The sequence below is a fragment of the Pteropus vampyrus genome, unplaced genomic scaffold (assembly GCF_000151845.1).
Source record: "Pteropus vampyrus isolate Shadow unplaced genomic scaffold, Pvam_2.0 Scaffold28, whole genome shotgun sequence".
In the NCBI taxonomy this organism is placed as follows: domain Eukaryota; kingdom Metazoa; phylum Chordata; class Mammalia; order Chiroptera; family Pteropodidae; genus Pteropus; species Pteropus vampyrus.
In genome coordinates, this window is record NW_011888809.1 from 2603057 (window position 1) to 2624379 (window position 21323).

Here is a 21323-nt window from a genome sequence, read left to right on the forward strand (position 1 = left end):
AGAATTTGTGTCTGAATCTTTCACAATATTACCTTTATTTTAATGTTATGTCTCTTTCAAAGATGAAGGCAGATTGTATTGACCCCAGGATCCCACGTGACTGAGTTTGTATCATAATTTCGAAGAGAGGAAAAGTTTGCTAGATTTGGACAGAGTTGGAGGGGGGACACAATTTGTTACCAAGTAAGTTTGGAAAAACGCTGCTTCACACATCCACTTCAGTAAAATTAGAACGAATGTTGGTCTGTTTTTGACACAGCAAGTCCTATAGTAAAGAAACCTGTTTAATCTTATACTGTTAAACCCAGTATTTCTCAAATTTATTTAATCTGAAGACCTTGTATACAAACATTTATAGCAGCATTATTCATAATAGTTAAAATGTGAAAGCAACCCAATGTCCATCGATTGATGAATGGATATTCAAAATGTATCTATTTATATATATATCCTTGTGGTGTATCTGTTCAATGGAATATTATTCAACTATTAAAAGGAATGAAGTAGTGATACCTGCTACAGTATCAACCTTGAGAACACTACGCTAAGCAAAAGCAGGGAAAAGACCATATAATGTATGATTCCATTTACATGAAACATCCATAATAGGCAAATCTATAAAGACAGAAAGTAGACTAATGTCTGCCATGTGCTGGGGGCAGGGGAAATGGAGAGTGACTGCTAATAACTTTTTTCACCTACAGCACCTGGTCTTCCTAGGTGGTCTCCCATCCAAGTACTAACCAGGCCCGACCCTGCTTAGCTTCTGAGATGGGATCAGTCACGTTCAGGGTTGGCGTGGCTGTAGACTTAGATATGTCTTTCTTTTTGAGATGATGAAAATGTTTTACAGTTCGATAGTGGTGATGGCTGCTCAATTCTATGAATATACTAAAACCTGCTGAATCGTATACTTCAAAATGGTAAATTTGATCGTATGTGAATTATATGTCAAATGAGTTGTTATTTAAAAAATAGCCATAAAATAGAGGCTATAGCAACAACTAAGGTGAGAAGTGATAAAGGCTTAAGATAGAAAGGTACTTAGAGAATGCAGGGGGTGAGCTGAAGAGCCTCAAGGACGGATGTTTACTTACAGGGATGCAAAGTCACCAGGGCCAAAACCCTAAGAAGACAGGGCTATAACGGATCTCCTGACGCACAAATTTGCACTCGAGCAGAGGCTAGCTTCACCGAGGATGAAGGAATTCTGTACGCACAGTAAATAAAAATCCCGTAACAAAAATGATTGCTTCTTTAGTCATCTCTAGACAACAGGGATGGCTAAAGCAGGGCACAAAGTTGTGGCCACGCATTTATATTTTCATAACTGAAACATTTTTCATGCTGCCAGTAGAGCTTGGGTAATCTAAGTTGAATACTGATGTGCCTTAGACTAAGTTGCTACTTAACAGGGTGAAGTGCTCTATGGGGGAAGATAAGAGGACATGGCGGTTGCCTGCAGAGAATGTAGTCTTATTTACCCAGTATGATCCACTCCAAGTCTGTCCTCACCTTTCAGGAGGAAAGACACCCATGTGACCTGCCAAGTGTTACAGAGAGGGCAGTGGACCACATGGAATATATGTTTGGGAAAGAGAACACAGATTTTAGGGTTATCTCGTTTTTGCCATCATGTGGAAAAGGCCGACTTCTTGGAGTTGGGTCCTCATTTTAGTCAGCAACTTGACCCAGGTGGGGAAACACTTCAACCTTCTACCGCCTTAGGTGCCAAGGTGACGATGTTCTCTTTGGGGCTGAGGAAGGCGCAGCCGGTGTCAGTGCTGCTGTCCACTTTACTCTCCCAGGCTGGGGTTGTGGTCGGCAAGAATTTTAGACACTCCTTAAGAGTTCATTGCATGGCGAAGGCTCATAAGAGGCATTTCAGATGAGGCAGCAACGGAAGGTCTGACATTAGTGGACTCTCATTCCCCAAACCCAAGCTACCTGTGTAATGCCAAGTCTTCAGCTGCGGGAAGCCAGTGTGTTGCTAAGACTCTTAGCAGGGATTTAAAGAATGGCTTCTCTAGAGGATTGCATCTAACACAGAGCTGAATGTTTATCATGTTTACTGATTTCTCTTTATTATAGATTTCTGAGATAGGTTGGGGAGAAGGAAGGAGCCTTAGTCTTGGAGTCATAAGAGCTACGCAGCCCCAGACAGGCTTGGAGAGGCCATGTGATATAGCAAAGTCCTTCTGGAGTCTCACTGAGCTGGATCTGAATACTGACGTGCCTTAGACTAAGTCTCTGCTTAATCTGTGGCCTCACCTGTGCAGTGGGGATAACTACCCTCTGCAGAATTGTTAAAAGGAATAAATGCAATAATGTATGGAGGACACTGGGGCATGGCATAGCTATTACGGCACAAGTGACTTAACTTTTCAGAGATCGTTTCCTGTTAAAGAGTGAAGACGATGCCTTATGCCTTTTAGGGCAATAGAGAGGATAAAATGAGATAATGTGTGCGATTATGTTATATGAATGTATTATTGAGGTTTAATTAGAGAAGACCTTCACAAGGATCTTGGTAATTCATTCCAGAGTTTTAGCACTAACACATGTATCCTTATGTTGAACTAGAATTTTTTTCTCCTTCATTATTGTTCTTTTCATCTCACTTGACCTTCCAAGAACACAGATTTTTGATGTTCATCCTTTTTCATGCAAATTCTCATGCTCTAAAAGATATAATCCATTCACCCTTACCCTTTAGGTTACAAAAATTTTTTTGGTTATTACTTGCAATCATTTTCTTATGTGTAATTCTTTCTTTATTCTGAACCCTTTCTAACTTCTCCACGGCTTATGGTGCTCAGAGTAGAAATTGACCTTCAAGAATTTCTCAGACTATAGAGGAGAGATTACTTTCTATCTCTCATTCCCCATCAATATATATATATGTGTGTGTGCGTGTATATATATTTATTATAAAAGTAATGTCATCATTTTATGTATACTTTGGATAAGAGGGAGGAAAGATTAACCTATACACAGTTCCATCAGTACAATTAATAGTAGTTTTATGACTGTGAACCTGTCATTTTTATATACATACTTTACATATCTTTATATATCTTTATATATCTTGTATAAGCACAATCATATACAAATATGAATCTTGCTTTTTTTCTCTTGCAATGTTTTTTGCACTGTTGCATGTCTTTAGTGCTTGTCTCATGGAATTCGGAGGATTCCATGCTTTGAGTGCTTACTTAGCATAGTGTCTGACATATAGTGAGTGTCAATAAGTAGGAGCTAGTTTTTCTTCTATGACTTACCCATGGTTTGTATTATTTCCTTATGGTTGCCCTGAAGTGGATTTCCTGGATCAGGTACTCTTTAGGCTCTTGATCCATGGTACCCGCCACATTGCTTTCTAAAAGGGTCATTTCAATTTACAAAGCCCTTGGTACTACTGAAGAGTTTCCTCAATCCTAAATAGTACTTGAAGTCCTTTCCACCCTTTATTTTTAGGTTTGGTAAGCTAATTTAGTCGGTAAAGATGTTACCTCGTTACTTCAAGCTTTAGGGTTTAATAACTACCAGTGTTGAACTTTTTCGTTGAATGTTTTTTAGCAATGTTTTCTCTTTGTAGGGTCTGCTTATGACCTATTTAACAGTTGGAATCACTTAACATTTCCTATTGAATTACGTGGGCTCTTTAATGAAGATATTAATCCTGTGTCACATGAACTGCCAGTATTTTTCCTGACTTCTTATTTTGGCTATGAGTTTTTTAAAAATTCTCTCTCTCTCTCTCTCTCTCTCTCTCTCTCTCTCTCTCTCTCTCTCTCTCTCTCTCACACACACACACACACACACACACACACACACTTATGCATGCACACTGTGATCCATCTCCTGTTTGTGGCTATCATAATGGACTTTCTCACCATCTATGCCAGGTCTGATGATAGTATCTTGATTCCAACAAGAAAGAGTCCCCATGGTTAATTACATGGACTCCTCATATAGTGGATATGCATCTTTTATGGTAAAATAGAATTTTTTTTTACCACCCCAGAGTTAAGTCTAAAGTACACAGACCCAGAGAACACGTTTCCTTTGATTAAAGAAATAGAGTAGACAAGGAAGGAGCCGACAAAACTATTGCTTGGTTTTTATAACAAGTTATAATTTCAGCCCCTCACAATTGAAATCTTCCAGACGGTCTCCATCCTTTCCTCTAGGACTGACGTTTCTAAAGATATCACTGCAGTTATTTATTTAGCAAGTGTATGGTTCACTCATCAAAACGCCTCAGCCAAGTTCTCTGAATTCCTACTCCCACTACCCTGGCCCACATTCTTCAGATTTTTTTCTTGCAAGGAGACCTAGGTCTTGGTGAGATTTGGGGATTAAGAAATGCTGGCAAATCTACCTCCTCCTACTAATTGAAACTTCTTTCCCTAAGAGAGAGTAGGCAGTCCTATCTGGTGGTCACCCTGGCCAGCCTCGCACCCGCACCAGAGCAAAGTCTGTCTATGTGACATGTGAGAGAACAGCCTCAGGCATGACTGAAGAAGGCAGGCGGCCACCTTGACTGAATTTTAGGACAGAAACCACACCTTGTTGTCCTTCCTGGAGGAGGTATGTTGTGTTTCTTCTCAGGCTGATGAGTTGGAATTGTCATGTGGTTTTGGCACAGTCCCCTCCGCCAAAAGGATCCCAGGCGCAGGAGTTAGACCACTGGGGAGCTAACGCTGCAGCTTTCAGTTGCACAAGTGTACTAAGAAGAACATTTACAACTGAAGGAAGATCCTCAGAGTCAATTCCAGAGTGTTTGCAAGTCCCTTTCAACTTTGACCTTTAATTGCCCTTAATTCTTGGCTTCCTTCAGCGCTCTATGTTCCCTAGCTAAGGAGTCCTCTCCCCTCTCATCATCAAGATCTGCACTAAAGTCTGCCAGAGAGCCCAGACAGCTGGTGTACGAGGAGGAACAGGCCTCCACTGGGGTCTCTCGTCGCCATGGCAAGGAAGGTGGCACATAGAGACATCACATTGGCTTCCGAGTCTAGATCTATAAATATATTTATTATAATATAACAAGAACTTAACAATAAACATATACTATGTACAATACCATTACAGAGAACCCTGTTTCATATCATTCACAGAAATAGCCAGTTTTGCTCCAGTGTGATAGATGAGGAGAGAAACGGAATTTCAATGTCATCTGTCTCGAGTCCTGCTGACCGCTAACGCCTCCTTTGGAGGCAGACGCACACCAACGCTGACATTAGCCCTGCCCCAGGCAGTTAGAAATTTGTGCTCCAGTCCTTGGGTTCACACTTGCACCCTGTTTGACATAAATACTTTAAATGACATACAATGTATGTAGTTTTGTGCTTATTACTTTTTAAAAGAATAAATAATATTAAAAACTGCATAACGAAGCTCGGTTATCTCGTCCAAGTGGGAGCCACACTTGCAGTGCTAGAAGTTGATGCCCGACGTTAGAACTGGAATTTTGTGTCATCGAATACTGGAAGATGGAAAGCGTGTCCTGTCCTTTTCCCCTTATAGATGGGTTTTTTTTTTGTTTTTTGTTTTTTTTTAAATTGTGAAATGACAGCAAGTCGACGTCCCAGATATAAAAATGGTAAATGTGTATTTGGTACCAACTTCAGCTGAACAGCGCAGTGGCGACGGCATCCTCCTTGCCCTGGAATGGAAACTGGTCACCGCGTGAGGTTTGAGGGTCTGAGGACTAGCGGGAAGGCCTTTCTTGTTTGAGCCACGGTGTCATCTCCCTCCTGGCTTCCCTTTCTCAGGTTCATAGGCTATAAGAAGAGTGATCCTGCTCGCGCCCCTCAAGCCTTGGCTGTCATGGCTCGTCTAAGAAGGCTGTCCACATCCTGAGAGCTCTTGTGGCAGGCGCCTTAATATATAGCTATAAATATCAAAAATAGTCTCCTGTGCTTTGTAGACATTTGTTCTCCCTCCCTCCTTCCATTCCCACCAGACCTGGGTCCTCAGCTTTACCTCATGGAGGGAGCTGGACTGGTGTTTCTTTCTAGAACAGAATGTTTTTTACTTTCCCCCCCTCCACAATGCCTGCCTGAGGCACAGCTTCTGTGGGGCTGTCTGGGAGTTACTTTTTCTAAAAATAAAACAGAGGGCATTTACCCCTCCCGCCCCAGGAGAGATCTTCTATTTTGCACATAGAAAAATTAGAGCGAACGCCCCATTCTGGCACTACCTGCAAAGAGCTTTGGGAATTCCCACATTCTCCCTCGAGCGGCCTCCTCCTCTCAGTACTTAAAAATAGCTTTTTGTGTATCAAGAAAATGCCTTGGAAATCTAAATAATTCATATTGGATAAGAGAAAGCGAGCACGACCATCTTGTCCTTCTCCAGCAAAAACGTGGTATAAAAATCTGTGAAGGACAGACGGCGCTCCCCAGCTGTCCCCACGGCGGCACCTGCGCTGCTGCTCCAGCCTCTGCACGGGTGGCCGGACTTCCCTTCCGCCCCGGTGGGGACCAGCAGCCTCCTAGGCTTCACGCCGCCCAGCATTGTCCCTTGTTTCCTCTCGGCCACTGAAAGTGTAGATTGGTTAAAAACAAAAGTAGGAATCAAAGTGATAAGGACACTTTGATCTTATTCCAAGAGAGCCTTGACGCCTAATATTGTCATAGGGTAACTGATCTATGGTCGTTTAGGGGTCAAGCTTGCTCTGCAGGAAGGCAAAAACGCTTCTCTCTCCCAGCTGAAAAATATGTGAAACTCTATGGCACCGGGCAGAGCGAGCGCCTCCGTCAGAGCAAGTTCTTCTGCAGGAGCCTCGAGGCCCCGCTCCTGGGCTCCTGGCGGTCACGGTTCCTGCTGCTCGGAGCGCTAAGCCTCCGTTTCCCCCAAAGGCGAGGATGATTTCCTACATTCGATGTAGAGAGTATTCGAATGTTTAGCGCAGTGAGTTCCTTCGTCGTGTTTGTCGGCCTCTTATTGGTGTCGCTGAAAACTGATCATCGCGAGAAGCATTTGCGCACCAGCCGCGTCCACAGTCTTGGGTGGGCGATCCGCGGGCGTCAGCCGCTCTGAATGTATTTCTTGATCACGACGCAGCCGTGTCTGAACACGGGGCAGGGCATGTGGGGGAGGAGGGTCCACGTGTTGGTGGCGGGCTCGTAGGCTTCCATGTTGCCCAGCGCAGGCCCCTCACTGCTAACTATGCCTCCGGTGGCGTAAATCTTGCCATCGAGCACCACAGCGCTGCCAGGGGAAGCGGGAAGAGCATTAGCCATTGAACTCTGACCTTGGACCTGGAGAGAGAGTCTCCAGACCCAGCCTTGCTGCAGGCTGCCTCTCCCCTTTTGCAAAAGTCATACGGGATCCTGCTGCTTTTCTTCGCCCTCTGACCCAAGTTGGTATAAGAAAAACACCTTTCCTCCAGAGCCAATCAGGACGCCATGCTGTACTACCCTTCGAGCTATGGGGACACTTATTTCTACTGGGTGTCCCGGGACCTGCCCGACTGACTAAAGATGACTGGGAGAGGAACAGCCTCTGTACATAGGCTCTTGGCTCAGTTCACTGAGTCTCTATGGAGCATCATTTCACGTTGCCCATACAGAGCTCTCCTACCTCTCAAATCAAGTTGGGAACATGACTCACCAGAATGACAGCAGATAGGATAATAAGGAGCTAAGTCTTAAAGGAGCATCGGCCACTTGACTGTGATCTTTACCCTTGCCGAGGTGCTCAGAGTCAGAGCTTTCTGCCGTGGTTCCTGGACGGTGTGGTGGGGTGCCGCTGCCCACCATGGCTGCCAGGGCCCGGTGTGCCCTCTGCAGGTTACCGCGTGGCCCCGGACACTCTCCCTGTGCGACATTCACTGGCTTGGTCCTGTCTCCATCAGCCCTCCATCCTGTGAGCTCCAGATCCTGCTCCCGTCTGCACTTCCTCCCTTACTGCCTTCCGGCCACCCCGTCACACAGATCCATGTGTGTAGCCTTGATTCCTCCCCCATCTCAGCGAGTGGCCATTTCTTCTCGGCTGTACCCTGAAACTGAATGGACACCCTTTCAAAGTGTCCACGCATTTCTGAAATTCTGAGCCTCGAACCGAACCCATCAGTCCAGACTTCTCACCAGACACTGAAGATCCCAGCCTTCTCTCAACCGCGCCCTGCCATCCAGGCCCCTCGCATTTCCCCCTGCATGGCATATCTTTAACCTGCTTCTCTTGCAAGACCTGCTTAACTGCCCCCGCAGGCATTAAGTCTTTTCGTACCCACTTTGAGTCTCAGATGAGGCATGGGAATCCCCTCCCACAAGCAGTGCTCGAAGTCCAACTGTCCGTATCAGTGGCTGGTGCAGTCAGAGCTACCTGCACATTGCCACCAGGTAGAGTCTGTGACATGAGAGTAAGGCTGGAGCACTGCAGAATCTTCATGCTAACAGGCACTTAGTAATTATCTCATCCAACTGCCTGTTTCATAGATAAAGCTTCCCCACAGTCACATGACAGGTTAGTAGTAGGTTATAGCTTCTCTAGCTATGCCACACAAACAGTGGGCACTCAATAAGTGCTTCATGTTATTCACATACTGAGGATTTGGTGATTACCTCTGCATAGCCATGTCTTCAGGAAGGATCTGCTATAGAAATGCTGAAAATGGGCTTTTTCCCTGTTCCTCTTAGTCTGAAAAGGTGGGGTAGAAACGCAGGGTCTGTGTCTTACTGCCCAGGGGAGTTAATCTTTCTGGACCGCAGGGCCAGGCTCCCTGGGAACCAAGCTACACTGTGACCTCTACCCCTCTTCTTGCCAGGTCTTTGTTTCTGCCCAGTCAGCTTCAGGACTCCAGGGCAGCTGTGCCTTGTGTCTCTTGCTGGGTCTAGCTCCAAAGGGCCACCAGGATCATGCTTGCCATCAGAGCATTCCCTGAAAAGCCACTTGTCCCATGTAGGGTGTCATGCAGCTCTGGCCTGGCGCTGTCTCCAGTCTGTGATGAGGCAGGCAGTCCCGGGGGACAGCCAACCTTATAGCATCCCCTTTGCCTCACGTTGTGTGGCTTCAATGGATCTGGGGCCCATGGGAAGCCCTTCATTTCTGGCTTCGAGACGGGGTCAGCTGGAGCCACGGGGCTGGGCTTCCGGGCCAGGGGCTGCCCCTGGTGCTCCACACCCTGCTCTGGCACTAACACCCATACCTATGGCTGGTGGTGGGGTGGGCGCTGCTCTGGGCCTGGGAATTGCTTCGGTCAATGAATGGTGGTCTCATTGTGTACGAACCTCTCTTGTTTTCCACCCCTCCCCTCCTCCCAGCCTTGGCTGAGTTGCTGCAGCCACCTCACCTGCAGAACTGGCGAGAGTGATTCATGTTTGGGCCCGCCTTGATGTTCCCTTTTTCGGGGTCGTAGATGGTGGTGGCTCTGGCATAAGCCCCACCGAGGATGAAAACCAAGCCGTTGAGGGTGACGGCAGGAGCGTACTTATTGTCTGTGGGGAGAGCAAGGCAGGCAGGTCAGGGCATCGCTTCTTTGCCTTCCCTCCCCTCCTCCTTCATGGTGGGCCCTCCAGAGGCAGGCAGCTGGAAAGACCATGTCACTGACTGGCTGAGGACGAGGCCTGGGGCCAGGAGGCACCTGGTACACAGAGCAGCTTGGCCTCTGTCCAGGTAGTGGGATCCGCAGGTGCAGCTGAGCTGAGGGTTCACCTCCCCCCGACCCCCTGGACTTGAGTCTGCAGAACTGTTGGGCTTAGCCAACCCTTTGGGCTTGGGCTGTTGATACTGAATGAAACAAGTTGGGGACGCTGCTCTGGCCCCGGGCTGAGGAGACAGCTGGGTCTCACCTATCATCGGGGACTCGATGAAGCTCCAGGTGTTGGTCTGTGGAACGTAAGACTGGAGGACGCCCGCAGCTCGGCCAGCCTCGTTCACGCCACCAAACACATAGATCTTGCCGCCGCACACGGTGGCTGCCGCGGAGTGCACGGCCTTGGGCAGAGGGGCCACGGCCTCCCACTGGTTGGTGATGGTGTCGTACCTGTTGAGAGAGAAGAAAAAGAGCTCAGGGTCAAAGGTGGGCTCGGTTCGGGGCAGAGGCCACAACCAAGGCAGCAGACATTGAGAGCATCACCATCTGCTTCCTGCCCTCGTGGCCACTGGCACAGCCCGAGATCACACAGCTGGGGGCCCTTGGACGACTCGCTCAAGGCCACCTAGCATCTCGCCCCCACTAGCCCTCTCAGCCTTCCTCCTGAACCTAGATGGAACATGAGTACCAGACCAGACAGGGCAAAACGGGAGAACCGGACGCAGCTGACAGGGTCAACTTGGGATTGAGCAGACTGGCCAAGGAACTGGGATCTTCCAGGTCTTTCTTGCTGGGCGGCTTGGGTCTCAGTTCTCAGCGTCTGTGTCAAGTGTTCCTTGCAGGTTCTGGACCTCCCATAGCTGGCCCACCACCACATCGCTGACTGCCTTTTCGTGTGTTCTGGACCCAAGGTGGGGCCTCCACTGTGGGCTTGCTGCACCACCACATTGGGTTTTCCCAGCATGCTTTTCCTGAGAAGCGCGCTGGGCCCACTTTTTCCCATGAGCCTCCTTGGCACATGAGCCATAATGGGGTCACAGCTCAATGACCAAGGAAGATGGCCTCTCATTGCTGGCGCTCCTGGCTCTGGGGGGTGTGGGGTGGGCGCTGAGGGCATGACTGTGAGCTTGTGAAGGCTCAGGATCTGAAAAGAGGCTGAAGTACCTTAAAGAACAGCAGGGGTTGATTCGATTAAAACCCAGACGAATGATATGTGGCTCATAGGTGATGGAGTAAGTGTCTTTTTGGGAAGGGTCAGAAGTTCAGATACCAGATTTTTAAGCTAATATAGCAGAGATCCCAAGAGCTCCTACAGAAGGAGCTGGGAGACAGTGGAAGATTATGTGGCTGTTAGTCTTCAGGCTTCGGTATAATGGCACATTCCGCCCAACGCAAATATCCCGAGAGCGTGGTATTCCAGGTGGCTGATTGCCAAGCCACAAGCCCTCCGTCAGCTCAATCTGTCAGCTTCCTGCTTGAGAAGGATATGCTAATGACATGCAAATGACCCCACGGAGCGAGGCACTCTGCTATCATTTATCCAGTAACCACAGCTACTGCGATATATTGCTATAAAATATTAGACCCAGTTATTTAAATAATGATATAATACAGGTTTGTCTATTGCACTGTTGTTTTAATCTATAATTATATAATCTTGCTCTATTCCTGTAATACAGTAATGTAATATAATTATAATGCACCATATATCTCATTCATTATCGATATAAGAGCAATTTGTACCATTAGTGCTTCCAGGGGAACAAAGCTCCCTGGTGTCTGTCCCCATTACCCTGACCTTCCTGTCACCCTGAATTCTCATCATTGCCACCATGTGGCATCGAACTTGACTTGCCCAAAGGGGCTCAGTTTGCACCTTGGGAGGCCTGCCCCCTCCACCCTGCTTGCATGCCCACCACCCAGGGGTCTTCCAGTCTGTGTCCTATCCCTACCAGGGGAGCTGACAGACCCCAGTGGGATGATAAAGGGCTCAGGGTCCCTTAGGGCACCCCGTTGTCCTGGTCTGCTCCTCCATCTACTGGGTCCCAGGGTGGTCTTGCTCACTCTGTGCCCAGCCGATGTTTCATAGCGGAAAGAAGGCCTGACCCCCCAGGGAAAGCTGGTATAGGCTGCTCCCAGGCCTTGGAGGACAGTTCCTGGGCCCAAGGGGAATGGAGCTTGTCCCCACCCCCAGGTGTATTTGATCCTCGAACAAATTGTATTTATCAACAAGTGTAAGTTTGCAAAATGAGTAATCAACGTCTTAGGAGATTAAAAATAGCTGACAGAAAGCAAGACAGGATGACAGATCTAGCTCGGTTTACTCCTACATAGAAAATGTCTCCTTTTTCATGTGTTTATTATTGGATGACAAACGATTGGAAGCTGGTGCTCCTGGAAGGCTTGGGGCGTGATGGCCGTGCAGTGGGTCCCACTGAAGGCTGTCAGCATCAGGGCTGACCCAGGTTCAACAGCAGTATTAATATCCTCGTAATCACACAGGGATTCCCCATTATCTCCAAATCAATATGACAATTAAATGTTGTTACTGAGCCATCTCTGGGCTCCACTTGGGGGAGTTAAAAGCCCACAGTGAACATACCGAGACTGTCTCATTCTGAAACCATCTTTGCTGTAACATTTGTCAAATGTCCAATTAGCCACTGAGGGAAAAATACAAATCGAGGTGTATGTGTGGCTCCACAGGCATAAAACTGTCACATGAGAAGATATGCTTTCTGTGGCAGCCGATGACACGGGCCGGGGTAGTGGGCTAGGATGTGGGAAGGCACGCAAAAGAGCTCCAGTGGTCTTTACGGTGTCCTCCTGGGCTGGAACTTGGGGCCAGCTCGGCCTAACTTGTCCCTCTTTGGGGCACTTGTCTCTTCAAAAGCAGGGCTGGACGGAAGCCTCCCCCCACCCTATCCCCGTCTACACCTGATCCCTGTGTGTGCTGCCCATTTTAAATGACCTCAGCGAGGAAGCCAGCCCACAACTTCCAGCAGAGGGCAGGCTTACATGGTTCTGGGGCCCATTGGATTATGTTTTTTTGTTGCTGTTGTTTTTTTTCTGGAGAATTCCAGGTGATTGTCCAGAACTGTGTGCAGAGATCCTTCCCTGTGTTACAAACAGATTTCCTGGGATGAGTGGGGTGGAGGGAGGAAGGGAGCCCCCGGTGTGTAACCTCCCACTTGCTGGGGACATGGAGGCACAGTCAGCGGCACAGGACACGTTTGGGACATTGGTTCCAGCTTCGCCCTAAATCCCAGCTCGTCCCTCGGCTGGTGCGTCCAGGCTCAGAGTGTTCCCTGCCTGCCAGATCAGGCCAGCCAAGCCCACCCTGTGCCCTTCCACCATCGGGTCTCGTGCCTTCCGCTTGTTTGACACCCGAATGGGCTGTTGGAACAAGAGAGCCTCATCTCAGTGACCGGGCAGCTGTCATCCCCAGTCCTCTCGCTTTGCCATGTTTGAAGAGCCTGGGTCTGTCACCTTACAAATGTCCGGGCTCTGGTAGTCTCCGTCAGGTGGGTGTCGGGAAGGAGGGACGGTGCGATTTTAGCTTTTGGTCAACGTTGGATGCCCTGTTGTGGCCATTACCTCTCCACATGGTCCACGTTGCCTGACACGCCGAGTCCCCCGAGGGTGTAAATCTTCCCATCGTAGACAAGGCTATTGTGCCGACAGCGGGGGACTGTCATTCTGGAGACGAGGTTCCAGTTATCGAGCAGGGACATGTAGCACCAGACGTCGGCCAGCGTCACCCCGGATTCCATCCCACCTGTAGGCAGTACGAGAGCAGGGAGTGAGGAAAGGCTGGGCAAGCCCAGCCCCATGGTCAGGAAGAGGCTTCACCTGCAGAGAGGACACTCCCAGGCCTTGGCCTCCCTTAGCCCTGATGTTTGTGGAAAGGCCCCCTTGGGAAGCCCGTGCCCAGCCCCCATTCCAGCTCTGAGGGGCCTCACCTGAGAGGTAGATGTTGTCCCCGGCACTCACTACACTGAAGAACTCGCGGTCATAGAAAGGCAGTGAGGCCAAGGGGTACCACTTGTTATTCTGTGGGTTCCAGCAGGTGACAGCCACCAGCGAGCGCTGGGTCATCCCCACCATCTGACGGCCCCCAACCAAAACGATGACCTCGGCCACACCTGTGGAGAAACAGATGGGCACCCTTGGGACACCTCCTGACACTTACGGCATCTGTACCTGGCGCCTCTCTGGGGGACCATCCAGAGTCAGGCTGACCCCATGGCACCTGCATCTGGGGGGTCCAAGGCATGTCCCTCAATACCTGCTGAGAGGCGGGGCCGGGTCCGGGGTGTCTGCATCTCCTGGCGGGCGTGGGGCAGCATGTGGTAGCGTTTGGCCTCGTTGACCAGGTCCCGACATGCTTCCGACGACTTGATCAGCTCCTCATTGTCCACCACGTTGAGCAGGTAGCTGGGGTGGATGAAGGGGAGGCGGACCACCGCCAGGAGCTCTGCCGCATACTGTGGGGTCAAGGAGACACAGAACCTCTCAGACCACACAGACGGGGCCACCCAGTGGCTTGTGTCCAGAAGAAAGAAAGGAGCAGTGTGAGACTGCACGACGCGGGTAATTCCAGTCTGTGTGTGGCTCGGGAATGTAGACACGCTGCCCACCCCAGCCTGACAGAGATCAAGGCAGTTCCCATCAGCTAGAGGCGGGGAGAAGGAACAGGGAGATGAGGCCTGCGGCAGCTGAGCCTAGGGTGGACCATTCATTTGTCTCTTCAGCACCTGATTCTGCCTCCACCCCAGTCGTGGGCCTCTGCTTCACACCAGGCTGCAGGGTGATCCAGGGCTGGCCCCACCAGGTGTGCATGTGGCAGGGACTCAGGAACAGGTGGGGGCGCCCGGGAAAGCTGATGGTGCTCAGCTTTGGAAAGGAGGTGGTGATCGGCAAGCTTGCAAGTCACAGCTATCAGAACCTGTGCCTCCCCGACACCAACAAATCCCTTTAGTGGGGTCCCATTGCCTCAGGCTGGCGCTTGGACCTGATCGCTCTGTGTTGAAGCTGTGGGTGGAAATGAATTTGGAGGGAGGAAGACCGAAGGCAGGAAAGCCACTCAGAGGTGGCTGCGGGAACCCGGGTGAGAAGCAGGGGCCCTGAGTGGGGAGGAGCAGTCGACCCACTTAGGGGAGTGAGGAGGCAGATGCGAAGCGGCGTGTGGCCAGGGGGACATGGCACGGGTGCAGCTGCACCCACTCCCAGGGGCTCCTCACGCGTCGGAACCAAGGCAGTTCCATTCCGAGCGGGGCCTCCGGCCAGGGCTTTCTGGCCCGGGGAGCCCCCTCGGGTGCGCTTGGTTTCCTGTGATTCAGGTTCCCCTTCTGCCCTTGACTCTGGCTCCAAATCCTCCAGCTGTCCCCTCCGAGGGACTCGCCTCCCTGCCATCATGTCTGAGGTGGTTTCCGTTTGGTCCGGGTGCTGGCCATCTTCTCCGTAAACGGAGCATGCGCGGGGCTCCTCCCGTGGGCCGGAGCTCACTGGAGCCCCGGGGCACCCCGGCTCAGGCACTTCGCCCTGCAGGGCCCTGGCGCTGTCCACGAGGCTCTGCGGCCTCTTGGTCAGCTTGAGTGTCCTGCAGGTGGAGCGCCAGCCCTGAAGGATCCTCGGGTGACTGATTTCTCATCTCTCATCCCTCCCTTCACCTCTCTGCTGCCCACCGGAGCAGGTTCAGCCTCCCGGGGCTACTGGCTCCCATGCGCCCCCTCTGCTGGCCAGACCAGGCAGGCCGGCCTCCTCTACCTTCCTTCATCCTGGCTCCAGACACCAGAGGAGGGGTGGGCTGGAAGGGAGGTGCCTTACCTGTGCACGGGAAGTGGGGTCCTTCTTGATCCACTTGATGACGGTCTCGTACACTAGCTCCTCCGCCTTGGTGTTGAGGCTGTCGTTGGAGACGTAGGCGATGAAGTCGTCCTTGGAGATGCTGAGGATCTCTTCCTGGGCCGCCACCTCGGGGAAGATCTGCAGGGCGAAGGCCTTGGCCATGTGGTAGAGCTCCCCGCACTGCATGGCCTCGGCCATGGCCAGCACCCCCAGGCAGTTGCTGGCCGTCAGCTGCTTCTCTGGGGGCGAGAGCACATGACCACTGACCGGAGGGCCTTGCGTGGCGTTGGCACCCATTCCCATCACCGTCGCTGTGGGTCCCTTCTGAGCCCGAGTCCTTGTCACCTGCCTCCAGCATCCGGTCTCCATAAACCTAGTTCTTGTACCCATTTCCCAGCTTTTCCTCTGCCCCGTCTCCTGCTGACCGTCCCAGAACTTTTCTCTCTTCCTACGGGTCCCCTCAGAAAAATTGAGACTGTGAGGTAAGAAGTGTCAGAGCCAGACTCAGAGCTTCCTCACCGCCTGGGGGCCATGGGGTAGGGAGCAGGGGTCACACCGTAGAGGTTTATGGTGTCTTCCATAAGTGTGACAGGCATGTCTGGGGTCACTGAGTCCGACGTTAAAGTCACAGGAGCAGGAACACCCCACACATGCCTGCCAACCATCTCCCATGGGCCTCCGCTTCACCCCACTGATCTCGAGACCTGGGGTCAATCTGGTCAGCTCTCCTGAGATCCGACTGCTGGTTATTCTAGCCCAGAAGTGTCTGGGTCCCAGGACACCCATACTTTCGTGAGCCTAACTCTGAAACTGTGGTTCCTGACCCTTCTAGATTGCTTGTTTCCCCTGGGGTTGCTCCTCAGGCCCCTGGCCATTCCTGCCTGACCTGCTCCCGTCCCCAGGCTCAGCCCCCCGTTCTCTCTCTCTCTGCGCTCCACGCCCAGGCCACGGGTCCTCGCGACTTTCGTCTGCACCCCCCATTCCGCTTACTCTCACCCAGGCGGGCAGCTCCGAACTGTAAAGTGTGTTCTCTCAGCTGGGGGCCTATTGAAAGGACCTGACACAAGATCCCCATTTGGGACAGCAGGTTTGGATGTTATTCACACGACTCCCGAGGTCCCACTTGTCCTCGGGTCCAGGTCACAGTGCGGCATCCCCCGCCCACAAGGAAGCGATGCACAGGAGCCCTCTGCCCATGCCGGTGAGCAAAAGTCTTTGCACAGTTATCTGAATTATCATCTTAAAACTGCTTGGTGAACTCCAGCTTCACCCGATGTGGGCATGCACACGCAGCCCTCCCCTCTAAAGCCTTGCTGTCTCCGAATTTTTCGCACATCTGCCCGGTCCTCCCAGGTGACAGACGTGCTCCCTGGACTCACCCAGAAAGGACACGCAGACCTTGCAGAAGGTGTGGAACTGGAACTTGCTGGCCGCCTCCAGCAGAGTCTTGGCGTTGGCCGAGTCGATGACCAGGGAGCCCGTGTAGACAAACTCCAGCAGCAGCTCGAGGACGTCCGCCTGCAGGTTTGACAGGACGAGCTCCAGCTTCTCCCGGCCGCTCCGGCTGCCATCTTGCACTGACCTAGGCACAGAGACCAAGGTGTCCTTACCTGCCACCCCACGGCCACAGTGCCGCCTCCTCACAGGGCTAGATCTCCCTGCACGCCTCGGTCACGCCCTTCATTTTAGGACTCAAGGGACACGGCAGTGACACACCTGAACCTAACGACCTTACACGGGATCTGAAAGAGAAGAGTCTGACCAGAGACGCCCAAAAGAACAGAAAACCCTGCTTATCACTACTCGGCATGTCCATGCAAAAAAAAGATGCAAATCAAAAAGCATGAGCTGTGGATGGGGACGAGGACCAGGACTGGCCTCAAAGGGAAACAATACGGTTTGGCCCCGCTGCTGGCCCGGCGTCCCCGCCAAACAAGGCCAGCAGAGCCCAGACTCGGCGCCCGTCTGCCTCCGATGGGAGATTCTCCAGCTTGGCTGAGGCTCCCAAGCCGCTGTGATCACAGCCAATCCGGAGACTTCCTGGATCACCTTAAAGACCGAGGGCCCCGAGCTGTCCCAGAACCCCGACTCCAACCCCACCTCTTTCCAAAAACATATTGTTTCCTTTTAGGCATGGAAAGGAAGCCCTTCATGACATTGCTTTGAAACTGAGGACGAGACGAGATAGACGGACAGAATGGTTAGAGCTGGGAGGAGGGGAAGGGGAACAACCAAGGACTTCCGCCACAGACAGCCAGCAGCCATGACCTGGGACCTGGCCCGGGGCGGGGCCCTCCTGCCACATGGAACACGGGGTCAGAGGTCAGAGTGGCCTGCGTGTAGAGTGTGCATCGGGCTTGTGAACTGGGGGGAGCAGGGTAGGGACACAAATATATAAATATGTTTATATCTGGTGTCTACAGAAATACGAAACCATTGCAAAGGCTCCTAAGCCTGGCAGCCGCACCCTAAAGCTGGACCTGGAAGGAAACAGATAAGATGAAGCAAAATCACACCCATAAAGAAGTGACCAGGAGGAAAAACACCCAGAGCGTTAAGAATCAGAAGGCAGGTTTCCCAGAGGTGATCGGCTTGGCACCCTGTTTCGGCCGCTCTGACCAGCCCTGCTTCTCTCACGGAGCCTGGTCCTGCCCAGGGCCGGGCTCAGCCACGAGGCTGGAAGTGACCTGTGCATTCCCTCTACTCCCGAGGAGGCCGGGGGCCAATATTCTCTTGCCTGGTCCCTTGGGTGCACCTGTGGCTGGCAGTGGGGTGTGGAGGTGTCCGGCAACTGAGCAGGCTAGCCCCAGAGAGAGGCCGACTCCTGCGTGGGCAGGGAGCTAGGGGACCTGGGTACCACAGCTCTGCTACCAACAGGCGAGCAGCCTTGACCTCACTGGCCCTCAGGCTCCTCTTCTGCAAAACAAGAGGACTGAACTGGATGGGGTCTAAAGTCCTGTGGAGAATTGACATGACAGAGGTTGAAAAGCTCCCTCCCCAGGAGACTGCTCTGCATGACAGCACCTGAAATGCCACCATTAGATCAGCACTCTATCTGGTTAGATCAGCACTGGCCCCCAAGGCCTTTAAAACACAAATACGACATGGCAGAGGATGGGTGTGGCTACTGTCCTGCTGCCTGAGCAGGCAACCAGGGCCCCCCCTCCCCACAGAATGGCTCGTCCGATCAGGGGCCTGAAGGGGCCTTCTGCCTCCCAGCCCTGCGCAGCCCCAGAAAGCGGAAGCTGCTGCAAAACAGGGGGTCTCAGCAGAGCCCTTCTCAAACCCACAGACATACACAGTGTGTGCGACTTTTAAAGTGACTTAACGCACCTAGTCTTCTGCCGTCGGGATGGATCTCTGTGCTCGGGTGACTTCATTAAGTAAGAAAATAGTTTGTTATGTGATCATTTGAAATCGTAGAATTCTGAACACTGCAGGCCTCAGGGGCCATCTGGTCAACCCCTTACTCGAAATCTTCACTGCCTCTGCCTTTGTTCCCACGTGCCACTGTCTGGCCTGTCTTCATGCCCTTCATGCTCTGCAGAGGTCATGCTGGGCCACAGCCAAGGCTGGGCTGATGGGCCAAAGTGGGGCTGTTAACCTTCCCCCAAGGCCCCCAGCCTCTGCTGCCTCCACCTGCGGCCTGCCTTCCTGTCTCCCCGTGAGTCCTCAGCAGAGGAGCCTGGGCTCAGTGAAGAGGGATGCACACCCACACATGAGCATACACACGCGTGCACGTGCATCCATATACATGTGACGTGTGATCCCGAGAACTGTGGAACCCCCTGTGAAGAGGGCTGTTGGGCAGGTGATAGTCCAGTGGAGCCCACGGCCCTGGGTCTGATGGGACCAGTGTGGCTGTACTTGGCGGGAGATGCTTGGCTTGCACAAAGTCTGGGGCAGGGACATGGTTCTGGGGACAAGGTGGTGCCGGCAGGAAGGAGGAGCACAAGGATTGCCTCGGGGGGGGTGGCATAGAGGATGTTGACCTTCACAGGTGCTGTTCAGGGGCGGAGAGGACCTATGACTGTGGCTTTGCTCCTCTAGACATCCCCAGAGGGGACACCTATGGACAAGAGGGGCCCGCTGGGCAAAGGATCTGTGGGGTGTGGCTGGAGGCCCCCAGGGCCAGATGCCAGGTCTGAGAGCTGAGCTACCATCCCACCTGGCCACAGAGGAATGAGGAACATGATGGAGCCTTTGTCAGGTGTCTGAGTTCAAGATCTGTAAGAGGCGAGGCCCCGGGCAGTGAGGCCTTGTGCAGCTCACCTGCACACACATGCCCGTTTGTCTTCCACACAAGTGTTCGGGGGTGACTCAAACAGTGGTGGGGACTGTGGGAGGCCGGTGGTCACTCGTCTTCCATGACCATCAGACTGTCTTGGGACTGAACCTCAGTTCTCCTTAGGCCTCTTCCCTCTGAGGAGGGAGACCCTGGGGACATCACCCGTGATGGGTGGCCCTGGTCACCGGAGTAGAGCCATGTCCTCCACAGATGGCCATCTGCCCCTGCCCTAAGCTGGGCCTGTTCCACTCAGCCCAGTGGAATATCTGAGGAGGGGCTGGGCAGTTGGGGTCACGGCATGACCTTGGAGGGAGGAGGAGCGGGGCAGGAAAGGGCAGCAATAACCTCGCCAGGTTGGGACTATGAACCTGACACTTGGGCGTGGGATGGGAGTGACCGGCAGGCCGGTGCTGCTTAGCCTACGCTGGGCCCATGGGTTCTGTCAGAAGACTAAACTTCCTGGGGTCACTTTCTCCCAAGAGAGGGTGTAGCCGGGACAGAGCCCAGAGAATGGGACACAGCGTGGCAGGCCTGTGTTTGTGTATGTGCCAGGAAGGCCTCGTCCCAAATAGTAAAATGTTGAGAACCCCGCCCATCAGCAGTTCCCTCACCCGAGAGGAGGACTGCCCTCTCCAGATCGCGGGCAGAGTCCCTCATCTACCCCTCACACGCCGCAGTGATCAGATGCCTTCACTTTGCAAGTTGCAGCTGGAATCCTGGGAGGGAACTGTGGGGCAGTGGCGGGGGAAGATGGTCACTGAATAGGTGATGAATGTGGCTGGGGCCCTGTTCCGCGCAGGAGGATGAGTTCGCCCTTCTGATGAGATCCCCACCTGGCCCATGCATAGGAACCTGGGCACAGGGCGCAAACATGGCATGTACCAATCTCCCTGTGTCCTGAGGACGTCACAGCTGAGGTGTGCCCTGGGCCACCCATAGTGACTTGTGATAGGTCTGCTGACGTCCTTCTGCCAGCCTCCGAGGTGTTTTAATCTCTCCTTTTATCTGGTCTTCCAGCCACGCTTGTCTATTCTACTAAGAAAGGGGCAGACTGCCACCCAAAGATGCCCGAATTCACCAGGATGGAGGGGAGAGGCACAAGGCTTGACTATTGCTTTGAAGTCTAGCAGGTGTCCCTACATCCAGGATCTGTGCCACTTGGTCCTCACAGCTTCCCCTGGAGAGGGAGATGGACGAGAAGCCCAGAGCCTGTCCACAGGTTTCGTGAAATCAATGTGGACAAATCATTGGTCCATCCATTTTCATTCGGTATGAACAGAGGCTATTGTTCTCGTTGGCTCCAACAGGCCTCGTGTGGTGAGGGTCTTAGCTGGGAGGTGGAGGGCCAAGTCTCTGTCCCATTTGGTATGATGAGGGGACAGCCCTCCTCCGGGCTGTGCATTTTCTCCCTCACCTGCACTTGGGGAGTGTGTTTGGAAGTGATTCAAAACCCCTGCCAGATGCCGCCTCTTTCCCTGGCTGTCCCTGAACTCCCCTCTCCCACAGAGAGGTAGCACTTGGCCTGTGAGCCTCGAAATCTTCCCTCTTTTTTTTTTTTAAACTTTGATTTCCCACAATCCTTTCTGTCGAGATCTGTCGTGGCTCTCCCTGTGGCTCCGTTTCTGCATAATTCTTGGATGT

At 52.1% G+C, this 21323-nt stretch overlaps 1 protein-coding gene and 1 pseudogene across 2 annotated transcripts in view; both read right to left on the minus strand.

The window, feature by feature from the left end:
- Window positions 1-695: 695 nt before the first annotated feature.
- LOC111737565 lies at window positions 696-810 on the minus strand (annotated as a pseudogene).
- A 4713-nt stretch (window positions 811-5523) lies between these two features.
- KLHL29 (kelch like family member 29) overlaps window positions 5524-21323 on the minus strand; it is a 226120-nt gene continuing 210320 nt past the window's right edge. For both annotated transcript variants that reach the window (XM_023528542.1, XM_011356584.2), the window contains exons 6-13: window positions 16774-16976; window positions 15374-15633; window positions 13833-14031; window positions 13507-13689; window positions 13142-13322; window positions 9801-9994; window positions 9302-9446; window positions 5524-7218 (exon numbers count right to left, since the gene is read on the minus strand). In XM_023528542.1, coding sequence (XP_023384310.1) covers window positions 7035-7218; window positions 9302-9446; window positions 9801-9994; window positions 13142-13322; window positions 13507-13689; window positions 13833-14031; window positions 15374-15633; window positions 16774-16976 — 1549 coding nt within the window. In that variant the 3' untranslated portion in view covers window positions 5524-7034. The remainder of the gene's footprint in view (window positions 7219-9301; window positions 9447-9800; window positions 9995-13141; window positions 13323-13506; window positions 13690-13832; window positions 14032-15373; window positions 15634-16773; window positions 16977-21323) is intronic.